Source organism: Archocentrus centrarchus, chromosome 4 (assembly GCF_007364275.1).
Source record: "Archocentrus centrarchus isolate MPI-CPG fArcCen1 chromosome 4, fArcCen1, whole genome shotgun sequence".
Classification (NCBI taxonomy): domain Eukaryota; kingdom Metazoa; phylum Chordata; class Actinopteri; order Cichliformes; family Cichlidae; genus Archocentrus; species Archocentrus centrarchus.
In genome coordinates, this window is record NC_044349.1 from 13447014 (window position 1) to 13464036 (window position 17023).

The 17023-nt window shown below is 40.3% G+C and overlaps 2 protein-coding genes across 3 annotated transcripts; both read left to right on the forward strand.

Annotated features, from left to right (window-relative positions):
• Window positions 1-230: 230 nt before the first annotated feature.
• mpv17l2 (MPV17 mitochondrial inner membrane protein like 2) lies at window positions 231-5526 on the forward strand. Its single transcript, XM_030727830.1, has 6 exons — window positions 231-425; window positions 1227-1447; window positions 1711-1872; window positions 2212-2288; window positions 2900-3028; window positions 4662-5526. Exons 2-6 carry the CDS (start codon window positions 1258-1260, stop codon window positions 4746-4748), a joined length of 645 nt encoding a protein of 214 aa, XP_030583690.1. The 5' UTR covers window positions 231-425; window positions 1227-1257; the 3' UTR covers window positions 4749-5526.
• Window positions 5527-7033: 1507 nt separating this feature from the next.
• On the forward strand, window positions 7034-14505 carry cist1 (colon, intestine and stomach enriched 1). 2 transcript variants are annotated; one of them, XM_030728153.1, is made up of 4 exons: window positions 7034-7133; window positions 9185-9700; window positions 10835-10998; window positions 13430-14505. In XM_030728153.1, exons 1-4 carry the CDS (start codon window positions 7073-7075, stop codon window positions 13472-13474), a joined length of 786 nt encoding a protein of 261 aa, XP_030584013.1. In that variant the 5' UTR covers window positions 7034-7072; the 3' UTR covers window positions 13475-14505. The 2 variants fall into 2 exon arrangements, with proteins under 2 accessions (XP_030584013.1, XP_030584014.1); XM_030728154.1 differs by lacking the exon at window positions 9185-9700 and having other exon boundaries at window positions 7070-7133.
• The last annotated feature ends 2518 nt before the right edge of the window (window positions 14506-17023 follow it).

Consider the following 17023-nt stretch of genomic DNA (forward strand, 5'->3'; position numbering starts at 1 on the left):
CTGTCAGAAATATGTGGCTGAGAGAAGACAACTGATCCAAAACCTTAGTAACATGAAAATAAAACTGGACAAGAAGTGAAAATTACCAGGTCACATTCCATTGTTTTCTAAAAACACACTCGTTTGTTTTTAAGCAACATTTCAGTGCACACACCATACCAGTTGGTGGCGGTAATGCACAATTTCGTTGTTTGCCGCCAATAAAGAAGAAGCCGGTGTCGCCACTACCGGTACATTTATCAGTGTGCAGAGCAGGCGTTTGCTCGACGTTCAGGTTGTCAGTACAGCTAAATATCCTCCTGCAGCGTTTCCTTCTCCTCGTATCTGTGTGCTTACTGCTGGTGGACTGCGTGGGTTTATTAATGGTGCTTGGTTTAGCGTGGGGAAACGCGTATTTGCCGGGAAACTCCGACACGCCGGCGCAGGTTTGTTGCATGTCCTGTTCAGTGGATCATTGTGAAACCGAATGTACATTTTTATGCAAAGGTCAATGCCTGGACTTGTTTCAGACCGACGGCATAAAGCGTTTGTCTCTGATCTAGTTAATGAGTAGAACCTGCAGAGTGGACATGGCTGCGTGAACTTTGAACTCTGAGCTTTACAGCCGTGTTTAAAAAAAGAAAGAAAATCTGTACAGATTTGAGATTTTTCTTATTGAGGTTTGTAACTTAAATGTACTTTGAGTACAAAGTTATTGAGTTTTAACTGAGAAAACAATGCAGTTCAAAATGAACACATAATAGGGACCAAATGGTGGTCTCACTAAATCTCACGATATTTTTGGTATTTAAAAAGTAATTTACACTTGTACACGCATTTACACTCTCACAGGTGATCCACCTGTCAGCCAGCAAAGCCTTCAGTTGTATTTCTCTCATCAAACAGGTGCTCTGTTAAAATGTGAAATTCAAACGTTTTAGTTTTGTTCTGGATAAAAGCTGTGGATTATCCTGCTGACACATCCAGTTCTGTTACTTCTGCTTATTTCTTTGAAGTTTGCTTAGTGAAATGAATGTAGTTACCCTCCGGCTTTCTCCACACGAACTCCTTGCCATCAGATGTCTTCCAGTTGTTTGAGCTTGTGAATGGTTTCCCCTGTACTTGCTAAGCTCACTTTCAGTGGTCTATGAGTTGTGTTGTAACTGCACAGGTATTATTTGGGGGACTTGTGTTATAGCTGTACCCACAGTGACAGGCCTTGTTGTTGTCGTTTTCCTCCTCCACAGATGACATTGCTCTCTCTGCGATCTACACATCATGCTTCCTCGTGCAGGTAAAGAGTTTCTGGTCCGCATACGGTTCTCCTGGAGGCCGCTCTTCCAGGGCCGCTACCTGCTGTTCACCAATATCATGAGCGGAGGGGTCATGCTGTCTCTGGGAGACATCCTGCAGCAGTCTTGGGAGAAGCACAAGGACCCTGGCAAAGTCAGAGATTGGAATAGGACAGGTGACTAACTTTCTTACTTCGGCTGATATGCAGGAGAGCTTCAGATCTGTACGCCTCCTAAAATACATGCTGAACAAACTTAAGTCATTTGGGATAAAATAAATTAATGGTGTAATCCATAAAAAATGCATTAACAAACACTAATCTTTTTAAAGTATTTTTTTCAAAATATAACCATCACTTCTACTCTTTTGTAATGCTTTCATCTATTAGGCAATAATTATTTAGTTTCCAGTGTTTTGTCACATTTTTTGGCTTTAAAGGTCGCATGTTTGCGGTGGGCTGCTCCATGGGTCCACTCCTGCACTACTGGTACCTCTGGCTGGACAGAGTGTACGCGGGCAAAGCTCTGAACACTTTGGTCAAGAAGGTTGTGGTGGACCAGCTGGTTGCTTCCCCGACTCTGGGCATGTGGTATTTTTTAGGTGAGAACGATTTTTAAGGCATTAATTACATTGAGTTTCGTCTTCTTTCTCATACAGCGCACACGTGCATTCCTCAAAATCTGTCTGTGAGCATCTGAGCAATTTGTCAATCACACACACACACACACACACACACACACACACACACACACACACACACACACGATCATGTACAGGGGCAAAGGTTGCATATAAAGATGTGGATCAGGTATGGTGAAACACGCCGTATGGAGTTTGAACCGTATTTGTTTGGATTAGACTCAAGTTCAGTTATTCGTGTTTATTAGAGAGCTTATCTGAAGCTGATGCACTTCTGACAGACAGCTGTGTTTATTGCAGGTATGGATCTCCTGGAGGGGCGCAGTTTATCCGATGGGTGGGTGGAGTTTAGGAACAAGTTTTGGGAATTGTATAAGGTAAGTAAACTTAAAGGCTGAATGTGAATTATTGGCTTCATCAAGTTCTTTGTTTTAAACTGAAGACGAGTTTACATTTATTACTCTAAGCATGACTGGTGTCTGTTTTTATTTATATATGTAAAATAAGGAGGAAAGTTGAATGAGCTTCAGTTCCGCAAAGCTTTCTAAATGTAAAGAACTAAATTTGTTAATCCCTGAGTTACACAACATTGCTCACAGGGACACATTGAGCCATGTTAACCATAAGCACTGGTTTTGGATACCATTTTTAAAAAGATAACTACACTGCAAACAGAGGAGCAATACAAAGACTTGTAAAGACTGTGTATTAATTGCGGTCCTCACTCTTCTAGTTGTCTTTAAGTCTTGAAATTGTCGTTGCTTAGCAGGTCAAAAATAGCCAACAGAGTAAACACAACCTCCCAGCCTCAGTTGGTAGCGTTGTTCAGCCCTCGGGCTGTTGATTTTTTTTTTTTTTTGTTCCCAGCATGCCGAGCAGACAGAGCACACACAGCCTCCTCTTGTCTCATTTTCTGCAGTGTTTGCTAATTGTGTTTGTTAATTTGTACCTGCTTGTTTATCTTAATGTGTGCTGTTCTTTCTGACAGGCAGATTGCTGTGTTTGGCCCGCTGCTCAGATGATCAACTTCTACTTTCTCTCACCCAAGTTTCGCGTTGTGTACATCAACTTTATCACCTTAGGGTGGGACACCTACCTCTCCTACCTCAAACACAGAGTGAGTCAGCCACACAGGACATGCATTTACTTATTATTTTACCAATTATTAACTTAAGGTTCGTCTCCAACAGTGGATGAACTGAGAGGCTGCACCAAGGCTCAGTATAAGATAAATGAGGATTGTTTTGAACTGTGAATCAAGCAAAGTTGGTCTAGAGTTCAAAAATATATATGTGGAACAGGGAATGAGCATAATTATACATGGATCAACCTTAACGTTATGACCACTGTCAGGTGAATAACACAGATTATCGCTTCATCATGGCAGCTGTTAGTGGGTGGGATATATTAGAGAGCAAGTGAACATTTTGTCCTCAAAGTTTATGTGTTAGAAGCAGGAAAAATGGGCACATGTAAGGATTTGAGCGAGTTTGACAAGGGCCAAATTGTGATGCTAGACGACTGGGTCAGCAGCTCTTGTGAAGTGTTCCCAGTCTGCAGTGGTCAGTATCTATCAAAAGTGGTCCAAGGAAAGAACGGTGGTGAACCAGTGACATCATCATGGGTGGCTAAGGCTCATTGATGCACGTGGTCCATGTGCTCCGATGCAACAGATGAGCTACTGTAGCTCAAGTTGCCAAAAAACATTAATGCTGGTTTTGATAGAAAGGTGTGCATCACAGTGTGTTGTGTATGGAGCTGCATAGCTGCAGACCAGTCAGCAATGGTAGAAGGTGGCCTGGTCTGATGAATCACATTTTGTTTTATGTCACCTGTATAGCCGGGTGCATGTGAATCACTTACCTGGGGAACACCTGGCACCAGGATGCACTATGGGAAGAAGACAAGCCGGCAGAAACTTTGGGTCCCGCCATCCATGTGGATGTTACTTTGACACACACCCCCTACTTACGCATTGTTGCAATCCATGTACACCCATTCATGGAAACATGATTCCCTGATGGGTGTGGCCTCTTTCAGCAGGATAATGCTCCTTAACACAAAGAAAAATGGTTGAGGAATGGTTTCAGGAGCACAACATTGAGTTTGAGGTGCTGATTTGGCCTCCAGTTTCCCAGAGCTCAATCCAATCGAGCATCTGTGGGATGTGCTGGACAAACAAGTCCAATCCATGGAGGCCCCACCTCACAGCTTACAGGTCTTTAAGGATCTCTTAACATCTTGGTGCAGTTACCACAGCACACCTTCAGGGGTCTAGTGGCGTCCGTGCCTCGACAGGTGAGAGCTGTTTGAGCAGCAAAAGGGGGTCCAACACAATATTAGGCAGGTGGTCATAATATGTTTGCTCACTTATTATTTCCACATTTACATTAAATGTGGCAGATTTTCCACACTTTTTTTTTCTCCTCTTTTCCACTTGTACCTGCTAAGCTTGACTCAGTTTTTAGGGTTTTCCATTAGGTGGTAGTATTTGGTACCAGGTGCCTTTTTTTTTTTTTTTTTTCTTTTTTTTTTTTACAGTACTTACTAAGCTGGGGTTCAGAGCAAGCTGAGTCAAGCCAAAAATCTGTGGTACTAGTGGAAGAGATGCATTAGACTCTTGGACCTCACTTTATAAACTTGCTCCTCACTGCTGCTCATGAGGTTCACTGTCTGAGCTTTCTGTTCACTGCATATGAACAAAAGTGAAGTGATTATGCTGACACGTGCACTGGTTTTTGTCTTGACAGAATGACAGTCAGCCTGCTGAGCTAGCATCGGACAGCGATAACGTGGAAGTACAGGAGGAAGTGCTCCCTTTGGAGGAGAAGGCTTAAAGATTCAGCTTGTATGGCGCTCAGTAGAGAGTAGAGATCAGTAGAGATGATCCATTTTTTTTTATGCATTCATACCTATTTTCCTCCCTTGGAAACTACAAGACTGTTGTGTGCATGCAGCAAGTTGTGTTTTATATGTTGGTTAAACTGACCGTACTAAGTGCCAGTATGCTTTTCCTTAATACCTGAAGAGTTCTCATGTGTTTATGTGTGAGTCATGTGTGCTCATGTAGATGCATTCAGGGATGAAAAGCTATTTGACTGCCCTCAGCCACAGCACTTGGAATGAATTTAAGTTAGTTTAAAAATTCCAACAGACGGTTTATTTAAAAAAAAATAATAATAATTTAAACCCGGCTCTTGTCATACTTTTATTTCTGTCCTTTATGCTTAGTGGGGTTAAAAAAAAAATCAAATCAGTATTTAAGTGAAAGAGCTCTCCTAAACTGAGTTTCCTTCAACACTAAGCCCTGTTGGACCTCTGTAAACATTGCCTTAATATATAGCCCAGTGCTGTGCTTGCTTTAATGCTAAATAATCTCCATTTTAACTTAACCCTCTGAGGTAAAATAAAACATGATTGTGGAAGTGTCTCTGTTATGTCACACATGATCAATAACTATGCGCATACTTGCTTGAAAACCTGGTTGTAAGTTTTAAAAGTAATTTTTAACTGTGCAGTAGTTTTACACTCGTGACTGTAAAATTTCTACCAGTTTGTTTATTTATTAATGAGATTTTAGCTTTGGCAGGTCCAGTGATGATTTAATTTATGTAAGGGGGGGTGGGGGGGGGGGGGTGGCAGTGTAAATGGTGTCAGTATAAAGGTGGATAGCTGTGGGTGGGTGGGTGGATAGGTGTGGGTGGGGGGACACACCATTTTTGGTGCTGCTGCTGTGTTCATATATTTATATGAAATATTTTTCCAGTTGTCCACACATAAAATGTATCATTGGTGTACTACCTGAAAAGCAAATATCAGAGACTTCTGAATCCTAAATAAGTGTTCTTTTTATTATTTTCAAATGATTTATGATTTTTAAACAATTAAATGAAATAAAACATCTTTCTTTTGGTGCAGTCTCTTTATCCATCTTGATTCATGCAGTTATCAAAGTTGGACAAATTACGTACTCATGTACCTTACAAAAAAAAATTGCGTAGGCGAGGTTATGACTATTGAATCAATGGAGAATTAAACAAGAAAAAAGATCTCTCCCTAATTTATTTTAGGGTTATACAATAATGTGATTATCCACTTTTCACTTTCAGTTCTGTTTACAAATGGCGGCTCGGGTGACATTACCATCACTGTATTAGTATCATAACAGGAAATATTAGGGAAGCTAACTTTAGTTATTCTCACCAATCTATATAACATATTTTTAAAAACACATTTTACAGTACCGTGCAAACCTCTTGAGCCAGCTATCATTTCTTTATATTTTGCTTACAAGGAGCCAGTCTGTCTTAAAATTTTTAAAGTCTTTACGCAGTAGTTCTCCAGGCTTTCTGAAGGTCTTTTTCTTTGGACATTGGCTGCTTTTTCACTCATTTTCAGTCCAGTTCTTGTACCTGAGCATTTTCAGAGGAATATGTTTTTGTTTAAGAATTAACATTGACCCATAAATCATCCAAGCACAAAAAAAAAGGCTCCCATCTCAAGGGATGAACCACTATTGTGTCTACACATAACAAACAACTTGGCAAAGACTCAATTTTAAATAATTTGTTCCCATTTTTTTAGTTGAGTATGTAAATTGGCAAAGATAATTCAGAGGTCGTCAGGAGGGAGGTACAACAGTGAATGTCTACAGCCATCTGTAAAACATGGTGGAGACTGTTGTGGTTTGGGGCTGCCTTTCATCCAGTGGTGTTGGGGATCTTGTCAAAATTGATGAAATTATGAACACAGAAAAGTACGGTCAGATTTTGATCTACCATCAACTTCATTTTTATTTATGACTGATCCCAAACACACTACCAATGCAGTAAAAGCAAACTTGGATAGAAATACCCACAATGGAACTCCGTCAGTAACGGATCAGAACTTCAAGCAACTTTCACGTTTAAAATCTATTTTAAAAGCAAAATCAAATCCACAGCTGCTGGCCCAAGAATGGAACTGAAAGTTAATACACAGCCTTGTTCAAATATTGACTGATAGCATGAAGGGCTTGATGCTTGATATGCAACAGCCAATGTTTAGAGCACTCCTCCTCAGGCACTCAGCACATCCTGCTGTCAAGGATATAGCTGCACTGCGTATGCGTGCATGTATTTGAATTTCATTGATATGACTATCAGCCACTTCCTCTCTCAACATGTCCGCAGCAATGTCCCTCATTCTCATGGTGTCCCTGTTAATAATGGCAGCATGTAGAGGTAAGTTAACAAGTTTTTACCTCGCAAACTTGTGTGTTCAATGTGTTTGAGTACACCTGTGTTAGCTGGAAGTCTTGTAAAAATACAAATTTATTCAAACAGGAAGCTTCATGCAGTGAGAGCCTGCGTGTTTGTTTAAGGCATTATTGTTCAGGTTCTTGTTTTAAGTGCAACTGTGCGCTCATAATGGTAATATGAAGTGATATCTGAGGTTAGGACTTGAATAACAATCGTGTGATTTCACAGAAACATTTGTATTCATTTTGGATATGCGGCCTAATGATGTGCATTGCTGTAAAATTCATATCAAAGTAAAATGCTGATTTGTACAGCGTAAGAGAAAGTTAAGGTAAATGGGAAGTTCACACCTGGGTGTAAACTGGGGCTAATATTTAATCAGTGGAAGTGAGCCTAAGCCCACTGGCAAACATTTCACTGAACACACATGTACACGTTGTCATTACTGTAAAATTACCTGACAGACTGCTCTGTGTCACAACAATCTGCATTTTGACCCTTGGGGCGGAGCATGTGATCATGTCATATTTGTCCGAAATTTACTTTTTTTTTTTTCTTTTTTTTTTTAAAGTTTAAAAGTTGACTTTCTAAGTTCATTCCTGCACAGCAATCGTACCTCAAGCTCTTCTGGATCTTTGACCATATCACTGTGTACAAGCGCACCCAGTAATACGATTTAAAGCTCCAAAGCAGTTACTAAACGCTCTTGATGTGAATTAAATATAAACTTTAAAATCTTAGCTTCGTCTCAGTTTTGAGTGTCTTGAGGGTTTTCCCAGTGTGTTCTCTTTATGCACAAAGCAGCTGGTGGAGGTATTTGTGTAGTGAACTAATGTAAATGGCTGTCGTGTTTAACAGGACTCCAGCCTGAAGAAATTATCTGCACTGATACAGTATATCTGCCATATGGGTACATTATAGTTTAAACTTTGATCCCAGGCTGCTCGGCTTTTACAACAAGGATCAAATTTAGAGAAAACTGCAACTACATTAATATATATTTTCAGTAGTCAAAGATGACACAGAAACAGATTGTTGTTGTCTCATGTGTGGCTTCCTTTAAACTCAGTAGATGAGTTTATGATAAATGTGTTTCAGGGGTGGGTAATCATGTTGGTGTGGGCAGCGACTCAAAGATGAAACTCATTTGAGTTCTGTGTCAAAGAGCTTTGGACTAATGCAGAAGCAGTCACATGTTAGTTGTGTGTGACTTAAATAAAAGCAGCAAAGCTCCAGGATAGAAATGCTGTTAGTGAACGTAAAGTTCTAGCATTCAGTATTTCTAATCTATGATATTAAAGGTTAGATTTAGGATAAGTTAGGGTTAGGTTAAGATTATGCTAATGAGCCATTCCATATAAAAAAACAAAACAAAACTGCACAATATGTTTAGTAAATTTATGAGACTCTCTGTGATCCAAGCTCTTTTTGTGTGCTCAAATTGTAAAGATTTTGAAAAACATCTTCAGGATCTAAATGTCCAAACTCTTATACAGAATATGTGAACACTAACTCTGTTTCTGCATTTCACAGCCATGAGCTACATTTGTCTTAAAATATGACTATATTGTAAGACTATTCTGCCACATAAGGAATCACAGCTAGAAGATGAGCCTGGTATCAAAATGCAAATAAAAAAAAGAGATCTCCCCATGCTACATAGTTAGGTCAATAAGGTCCATTAGGCTCTAATTCCTAACTAACTAATTCAGAACTTTTTGAATTAAAGCTGAAAGTCTATTTGATTTAAAATCCTGAGAGGTGGCTTACAGAAACAAAACTACGATAACTCTCAATGTTCAAAAACAATCTGGGTGCTCATAGTGCACAGCATTAGGCCACGCTTGTCAATGTGATTGCAGTTATGCACTTAAAAATAGCCAAGGCAAGTATCTAAGCAGAGGTGCATTCATACTTGCACTCGAACTTCAACTATCTTATCTACCTTTAAGATGCCCGTAAACCACTTGATGATTATTTTGGTGAGGTGTGAATGCATCATCACGCAATATGCGCTGTTTGTTTCTCTGCAGAAACCACCATGTCCTCCACTTTAGCCATTTCATTCACTGCACAAACAACCACTAGCAAACCACAGCCGCAAACAAGAGCACACCAGGCTACCAGTGGAACAATACCCCAGACAGCTGAAACGACCACGCACCAGGCTACAGCTGAAACAACAATGCACCAGACTACAGCTGAAACAACAATGCACCAGACTACAGCTGAAAAAACAACGCAACAGGCTACAGCTGAAAAAACAACGCACCAGACTACAGCTGAAACAACAATGCACCAGACTACAGCTGAAACAACAATGCACCAGACTACAGCTGAAAAAACAACATACCAGATCACAACTGCCATCACTTCAAATTCATCACAAACACAGAGGACAGAGGCAACTAATCCCAGCCCACCTCCTCAGACGACAGCAATCAACCAGACATCAAATGAGACTGCTTTGTCAACTGTGTCAACACTCCCATCTGCACCAACGTCACGAAGAACCACTGCATCCTCCACTGTGAACACCACCAACACAGGTCAAAACCATCAAAACCAGCTCACCCCTCTTCTCTACAATTCTAGGAGAAAATAATGTACTTTTTTTGTTTGTTTGTTTCTACAGAGCCCACAAGTAGCAATATAGAGAAAAAATATATAATATATTCATAGTAAACAAAATAATTTTGCATGCACAAAAGATTAAATTCTTTCTTATGTTTTGATTGATTTCTTCTCAGGTTTAAATTAATTCTTGATGACAAGTTACTGAGATTTTATGTGCATCAGACAAGTCTACATACAGAGAACAGTCTTTTAGGCCAAACCGAGAACTCCTCTTTAATTGCTACTTAGTTGGAAAGAGGCTCTCAAATTTGACCTTATAAATCAATAACTCATAATGAGTGTTAATAACATACAAACAACACCCCTTTCCAACTGTAGTAAGCTGATAACAGTATGATTTTCATCAAAACAAGTTTGACTTGACATGTTATGTGCATCCAGCGCAACATGATAAAGAGACTAAGATCACGTCACAGATCAGTGCTTGCTTGTTGTTTACTGCAGCTCTTAATTTAGTGACATGGTTTTGTGAGGACTGACTGTGAGCTGCCCACACTAAACCCCCACAAAGAAAGGCCCCATTGAAAGGCCTGTGGCATACCCACCCAGGCCCTGTGAACCACCTTTCTCACTGGTACTGGAGGCCACGGTGGGCCCCACCCAGGACTTCTAAATAGTTTTTCTACAGGCAAGCCCACTATGTGTTGCCCAGGGGTAAAATTACTCTGGGCCATGCGTGGTCTAACCCACAGGGGGGACAGTGTGGGTTTTTGGGCCCTCGTGAGCTAGCCTACAGGGGCCCTACTTGAGATAAGTCTGGGTTTGCCCTGCCCACACAGCCCCACAGTTCACCTATAGCTACCCACAGTGGGCCCACACCTACATGTTTGTTTGGCACACACAATGTAGTGCAAATAAATCTGGTGCAACTAACAGGTTGCAGGTTATACTACAACATTTAGTTCACAGATAAATTCCAATGGGCAAATATGAGTTCTTCTTACATTACTGTAGTTTTACTCGTGTCCTCTTTTTTTTTTTTTTTTTTTTTTTACATAAGCAGATATTGTATTAGTAGCTTTTTTGTTTGTTTGTCTCCCACTCAGGTTTTCCATCTGGCTCAGGAAAAGATGACCTGGCATCAAACCCGGGCCTAGTGGCTATCATTTGCATCTTTTGTGTCGTCCTCACCCTCGTTCTAGTGGTTGTTGTGGTGAAATGTATCCGATCATCGAGCTCCAAGTTTGAGAGGCTTGAAGACATGCCAATGGTGAGATAGAAAACAGGAGACATTTTCATAGTTTCCAGAGGGTGAAACTGGGCACAACAAACCCCGCCCCCAGCAGAGGTTTTAGCTGATTTGAATGTTGTCCATCTGACAAACATCACCCTCCAAGCACTGAATCACTGAGATAACACACAGGTCTTATTGTCCATGCCCATAATTTTTCCAAGGTTTACAAAGTTTAACTAAAATAACTTTTGTTTTATGGATGTAAATGGAGTTTCCCATGTAAAATTCAAGTAGCCTGCAAATCCAGAATCTGGATTGGATGACTTTCACTTTTAAACCAAATTTAAGATTGAAAATACTGTCAGCCACCAGTGCCACCCGGCAGCCTCCTGGGAGTAGGTAGCACACATGTGCTAAGGTCTCATTAGCTCTTAATGGAGTGCATGTGAGCCTTAGTGACTTGCAAATGGCTAAGTAAGAACCAGGAACAAGAAATGCTAAAATCATAATAGATACAAACCACTGAGAATACTGTCACTTTTTATGATTGGCATTATTATGGTACTAACTAAGGAACTAAGCTGTCCATGATGTTTAGTAGCTACATCTAAAGTATGAATTTGAACATCCTAGGTCACAATGTTCCCGAGTTTCACGTTCACAAGATTTTCTGACCTCTGAACTTAGCCCAATTATGGCAAAACTTTAAACAGGTGATCTAGGGGTCACTGGTCATCTTTCATGCAAATTTGGTTTGAATCAGAGTGTTAGTTTTGCTGTAATATTGTTAACAAACAGACACCAAAAACATTACCCCATACTCCACCCCCCTCCACTAGGGGCGGGGTAATTAATGAGTAACTATATGAGATTCTGCTTGCTGTAGGTATTTCTACCTGCAGGGAGGGGAGACACTCATTGGTTATCATGTAGAAAATGCCTGCGACACGGATGTAGTGCAAGTGCAGCACGTTACAGGATTTTATCTCTCAGTCCTGCCGTGTGTTAGGACTGGCGTGTAAAACTTCTGCCATGTTAAATGTTTTTTTCTTCCTCTTTCTGTCACCTCAATAACGAGGACAGTGGTTTGCCGTGCTCTCTTTTACACGAACAGGAAGTGTGAGTGGATTGTCGGTGTGTGAAAAGTGTGGTGAGGATGTTATGACTAAGCTTTTTCTTTAGAAAAGCTTATCATTAGAGTGCCATCAGTGCGTCAGCAGGTACTCATTCACCGCTGGCATCTCTTCACAGGCTTCACATGTCTAGTTAAAGTCTAATCAAGAATCAAATCTCTGAAAAACAAGATTTCTCTGTCACGCTTGATCAAATTCACTCTCACAGAACACTTTGTTAGGAATTCCTGTCAAACTAGTGCAGTTCAGTTTTGCCACAAGTCGACATATGGGCTTTTGTGTGCAGAGAAAATGTCATCAAGACTTTACAGTGTTAATCAGGCCAGACCACCACCTACAATGAGGCTGCCAGTAAATATGAAATAGATATGTATAATATGTAAACGTTATGGCGGAGCTGTTGCCCTGGACTGCATTGGAATAGTCAGGTGTTCTTTATAACGTGAACGGCGAGTATAAATCTTTATTGCAGCATGACTGGAGCTGCTGTAATAATCTATGAGGGCATTGTGCTGTAGTGCACTTTATACCATATGAGCTATATAACCAACAATATGAGCTGAAAAACAACTGATCTTCCCAAATGAGCAGGTCAGGATTGAAAGATAACTTGCAGGGTTAATAAATGACAAACGAGTCCCTGTAACAAAAACAAAACAAAACAAAAAAAACTGATAATAAGGGCAAGATCACCCCCCCCCACCCCCACCCCCACCCCCTTCGCTTGTCCAGGAAAAAAAAAGAAGCTGCACATTTAGCTGATCTTTCTGTCTGTGTGGGTTTATTGTTTTTGTTCATTCATTCTCACCAATTTCTTTTCATTATTTCCGACTTTACGAGAAAAGAAAGTAAGATAAGGCTGAAAAAACAAAAAGCTTTTACACAGACATAATTTTATGAAACATTTAAGCTTCCCTGCCCAAGGAGCTTCTCAACAGTGTCAACCTCATATTCACATGGCAATCCCGTTTCACAGTCACCAATTTAATATTTCAGTCATTTTAGATGCTTGCCTCGGTCAGCTGATTGTCAGTCCTAAATGTTAATTACATTGAGCAAGTACGGCAAAGACTTCACCTCCAGGTAAGATGTCTCAAAAGAAACTGCCTACAGGCAACCAATATAATCAGCTGAAGGAAAACAATAGAATATATTGTACTGGAAATGAAACACTGCAGTGCACACGCTCAAGTTTATTTCAGATGGTAAAACAGGTAACACAGTGGACCTTCAGTACAGGCATCTTAACATCAGGCTCACTGCTGGTGACCTATGAATGGCTTGTTTTGTTTTATTTTTTTAACCATTCGTTTGCTGTTTTCTGTGTATCTCAGGGCAGTGTGAACGAGGAGTCTCCGTTCGCCAAGTACTCGAAATGACAGAGTTGCGCTTTGTGGGACATCAAAGGCCAGGACGAGTCCAACCTGCTGATCTTTCATCAGGTTCTTCTTTACCTTGCACTTTATTCAATGCCAGTGGAATAGTTTGAGCTCAGCTTTGACCTTTGACCTCTTTATTTAGCAGTTTTAATTCATTTTTAAGCAGGTTTAATCAACTAAAGTCAATGGTCACTTCCTCCACCGTGAGACCTGAAAAGCAAATAAGCCCAAAAGGTGAAAACTTTATAAGCAATATTTGCTAAACTGGTGATTAGGCATAATCTTCAAAGTACTACAACTCATAATTAAACTTGTGATTTTATAAGAACACAATAGGCTTTTATTTTCCATAGTGCTTTTTAGATGTACGTACATACTTGCACAAATCTGTCATTGCATAATCGAACACACACAAACAAAGCCGTAATTGGAACATATAAGTGTAAGTAATCTTATTTGTATTACTATAGATAATGTATGAATTATGGAATGTGGGGTCTTTTGTACACACAGTGGTCAGAGGCAGAAGAAAATGTGTTGGTTGAGTTCCTGTGCTGAGCAAATTTATTAGACCACCACCTAATTTAAAGGTTTATGCCACAGCTGCACTAAAGTAACAGGATTGATAATTACCAAAATAATTTTTTCACATTTCTGTAACGGTTAATCCACCAGCACTGGCAGCAAATAACACATCCATTCTAAGGCTATTATGAGGCCCAGATCATCCAAAGTACTTGCAAATTTTGCAGTACTAATCTCCTAGTTGTTAGGACAATGCTGCCACTGTCTTCCAACAAACACAGGTGCAATTCTACTTTGAATTTACAAAATCAGCAAGACAAACAGTTTTGCTTTAATGCTTATAAACAGATCCAGAAATAGAATTGGTCCTTTCTGTCTTTAATAAATGATAATCCAAAACTAGCCTGCAGAAAGATTATAAAAGTTGTATTTCTAGACCTTTTAATTGTGGCTCAAAGTAGCTCTAAAATGCTAGTACATGAAGCTTGTGGGGCACCCCTGCCATTTCAACACATTGATTTAGCAGTTTCAGTAAGTCAGTGTTTTTGTAAATCAGGATGACCACATGCTGTGTGTGAAGTGCATAACTGTGATGTTTTAATAAAAACTAATGTATTTGTTTGGTTTATTTCACTTTCCTGTACTATGTCTCTTGTTGTTCCCACAAGTCAATATTATGTAAATCTTTGAGCCAGTCGGGTACCAGTAGAACCCCCGCCGACAACTTCCTTTAACCTCCTGACTGTTGTCTTCACCAGCACATCAACATGCCAAATCTCAGACGCATGACTCACACTCCAGAAATAAAGAACAACGTCTCCAGGGCTTGATGGTGAGGATTACCCAAAAAGGCCAGAACTAGTAAGAGGGCTGGAGATTGTGGCTAAACCGGATGGGTGTCTAGATAAGAGTGCCGTCTCCATGTGGCTGTAACCTCATTACTGAGACACTCGATGGACTTGTTTATATTACAATCGTAAATATGATTAACAGATGTCTGAATGTTGTGAACCCTTTATCCCCTTTAAGAGAGGCACAAAAGCATAAATGTGGAAATCTCAGATTCCACATTTTTACATGAGAGCCTTATTGGGTTAAAACAGAAGACCTTTTATGTGTGTAGCTGAACTTAAAAATAATAAAAAAACAAGTTTATATTAAAGATAGAAAGAAAGATAAAGTCATTGAAAAAGATTCTGATACTAGGGAGGAAACACAGGCCTAATTAGCACAGGCTGAAAGATCTGGTTAAATTCCACTTTGGCACCGCACAGAGACGTTATTGCACTTCTGTTGTTTTCTTTATTGGTGATGTTGAGATAAGAACGGGGAAAAGAGCACCACAATCAGGTTAGATGGCAGATCAGGCGGACAAGGTCTTTTAAGCTTCTCTTTTAAGTTTTGATGCTTTTGTTGTAATGACCCAAAACTGCTGCTGAGCTCACTTTATGATAACACCTCCAGCCATGCGATTTAATCTTGTGACTGAGAACACACACAACCTACATCCAAACGGAATGCAAAGCACGCTCTGTAATCTTGAAGTAAAGAAGCACTTTTAAAATGTTTAAAATAAATGAGGCTTATGTAAATGTAGAAGGTTCCAAATTGAACTCAAACTTACCCAAACGCACATGGATGGGACGCTCGATACAGATGTTTCGACGCTGTGTCGCGCAGATGTTTCTAAACCCTGCTCCGAGGTGGGGTTCAAACCACGCACGTCACGTGGCCGTGGCTAAGTGAGGCTTTGGTGCGTTTCATCCCAGTTTCGAAAGGTGGCTTACCTGCTGTTTCCAGGCAAACGAGGCGCCAGGATTCCCTTTTTATTTATTTATTTTTTAGGAACTCCAGCCATTTGGGCTGGGACTTGTAATTGATGAGTGAAAGTTTTTGATACTACCGTTAGTGGATTTGCTGTGGATTGTGAAGACCGATGTAGGCTATCCATTCACTTAAACCCCAAGACCAAAGTTTAATTAAATAAATATTGGCTTATTTGAATGATTACTGTCTTATAGATGGGAGAGCGAGTGAAAACGAGACTGCTGGGTGAGCTCCATTGACTTATATCAGCAGAGAGAGAGAGAGCGACACGCTGCGCTGTAAATTCACTAATTACCTCAATAAAAAGCGCCTCTGATTTCAAGGAGAAAAATAAGACAGAAAGCCTCAGCTCATACTCATGTCTGTTCTCTAGTTTTTTCCACTTTCTAATATTATTTACATCGAGAGACTTCATCCTTTTGCAGGTGTCGGGTTAAAGTACTCTAACCGGTCAAACTGCGCAGCCAGAAAGACGATTCATACTGTAGAAAAAATAAAAAACACCTCCATTAATCACAGACGATCTATTTCTTGGAAATTCTCATGACAAATGAGTTGTTTTTTGTTCAGTGATTGTCCGTGTCATTGTTTCACAGAATAGTGTTATCAAGATGTAGCGATAGCCAAATTGGCCAGTAGGTGTCACTGTGGAGATAGGTGTCATTGCCCATCACTAGCAGTTGGTCCGCTTGTGGTTTGAAAGTCAAGACATGTAGTATAAACTCACAGGCCACTTTATACTTTATATTTACACCGCAAATATCTAGTCAGTCAATCACACGGCAGCAACTTAATGCATTTAGGGATGTAGACACGGCCAAAACAACTAAGTGACTTTGAACGTGGCAGTTCTCTGGGTGAAGAGACCTTGTTGATGTCAGCAGTCAGAGAAGAATGGCCAGACTGCTTCAAAGCTGATAGGAAGGTAACAGTAATTCAAAGAACCACTCAAGGTATGCAACTAAGGTATGCAGAAGAGCGTCGCTAAGTACACACCTTGAAGGAGATGAGCTACAGCAGCAGAAGACACCCGGTGCCACTTCTGTCAGCTAGGACAGGAAACTGAGGCCACAGTTCAGCAAAATTGGATAATAGCACACTGGGAAAATGTTGCCTGATCTCATGAGTCTAGATAGCTGCTGCCACATTTAGATGGTAGGGTCAGAACAAACAACATGAAAGCATGGATCCATCCTG

Excerpts from the sequence above, each read along its gene's own strand:
- mpv17l2 (XM_030727830.1), top strand. The coding sequence starts at position 1,258 with ATGCTTCCTCGTGCAGGTAAAGAGTTTCTGGTCCGCATACGGTTCTCC. Across the intron at positions 1,873-2,211 it reads GGGCATGTGGTATTTTTTAG|GTATGGATCTCCTGGAGGGG; the intron begins GTGAGAACGATT and ends TGTTTATTGCAG. Across the intron at positions 3,029-4,661 it reads TCTCCTACCTCAAACACAGA|AATGACAGTCAGCCTGCTGA; the intron begins GTGAGTCAGCCA and ends TTGTCTTGACAG.
- cist1 (XM_030728153.1), top strand. The coding sequence starts at position 7,073 with ATGTCCGCAGCAATGTCCCTCATTCTCATGGTGTCCCTGTTAATAATG. Across the intron at positions 9,701-10,834 it reads TGTGAACACCACCAACACAG|GTTTTCCATCTGGCTCAGGA; the intron begins GTCAAAACCATC and ends TCTCCCACTCAG. Across the intron at positions 10,999-13,429 it reads GGCTTGAAGACATGCCAATG|GGCAGTGTGAACGAGGAGTC; the intron begins GTGAGATAGAAA and ends TGTGTATCTCAG.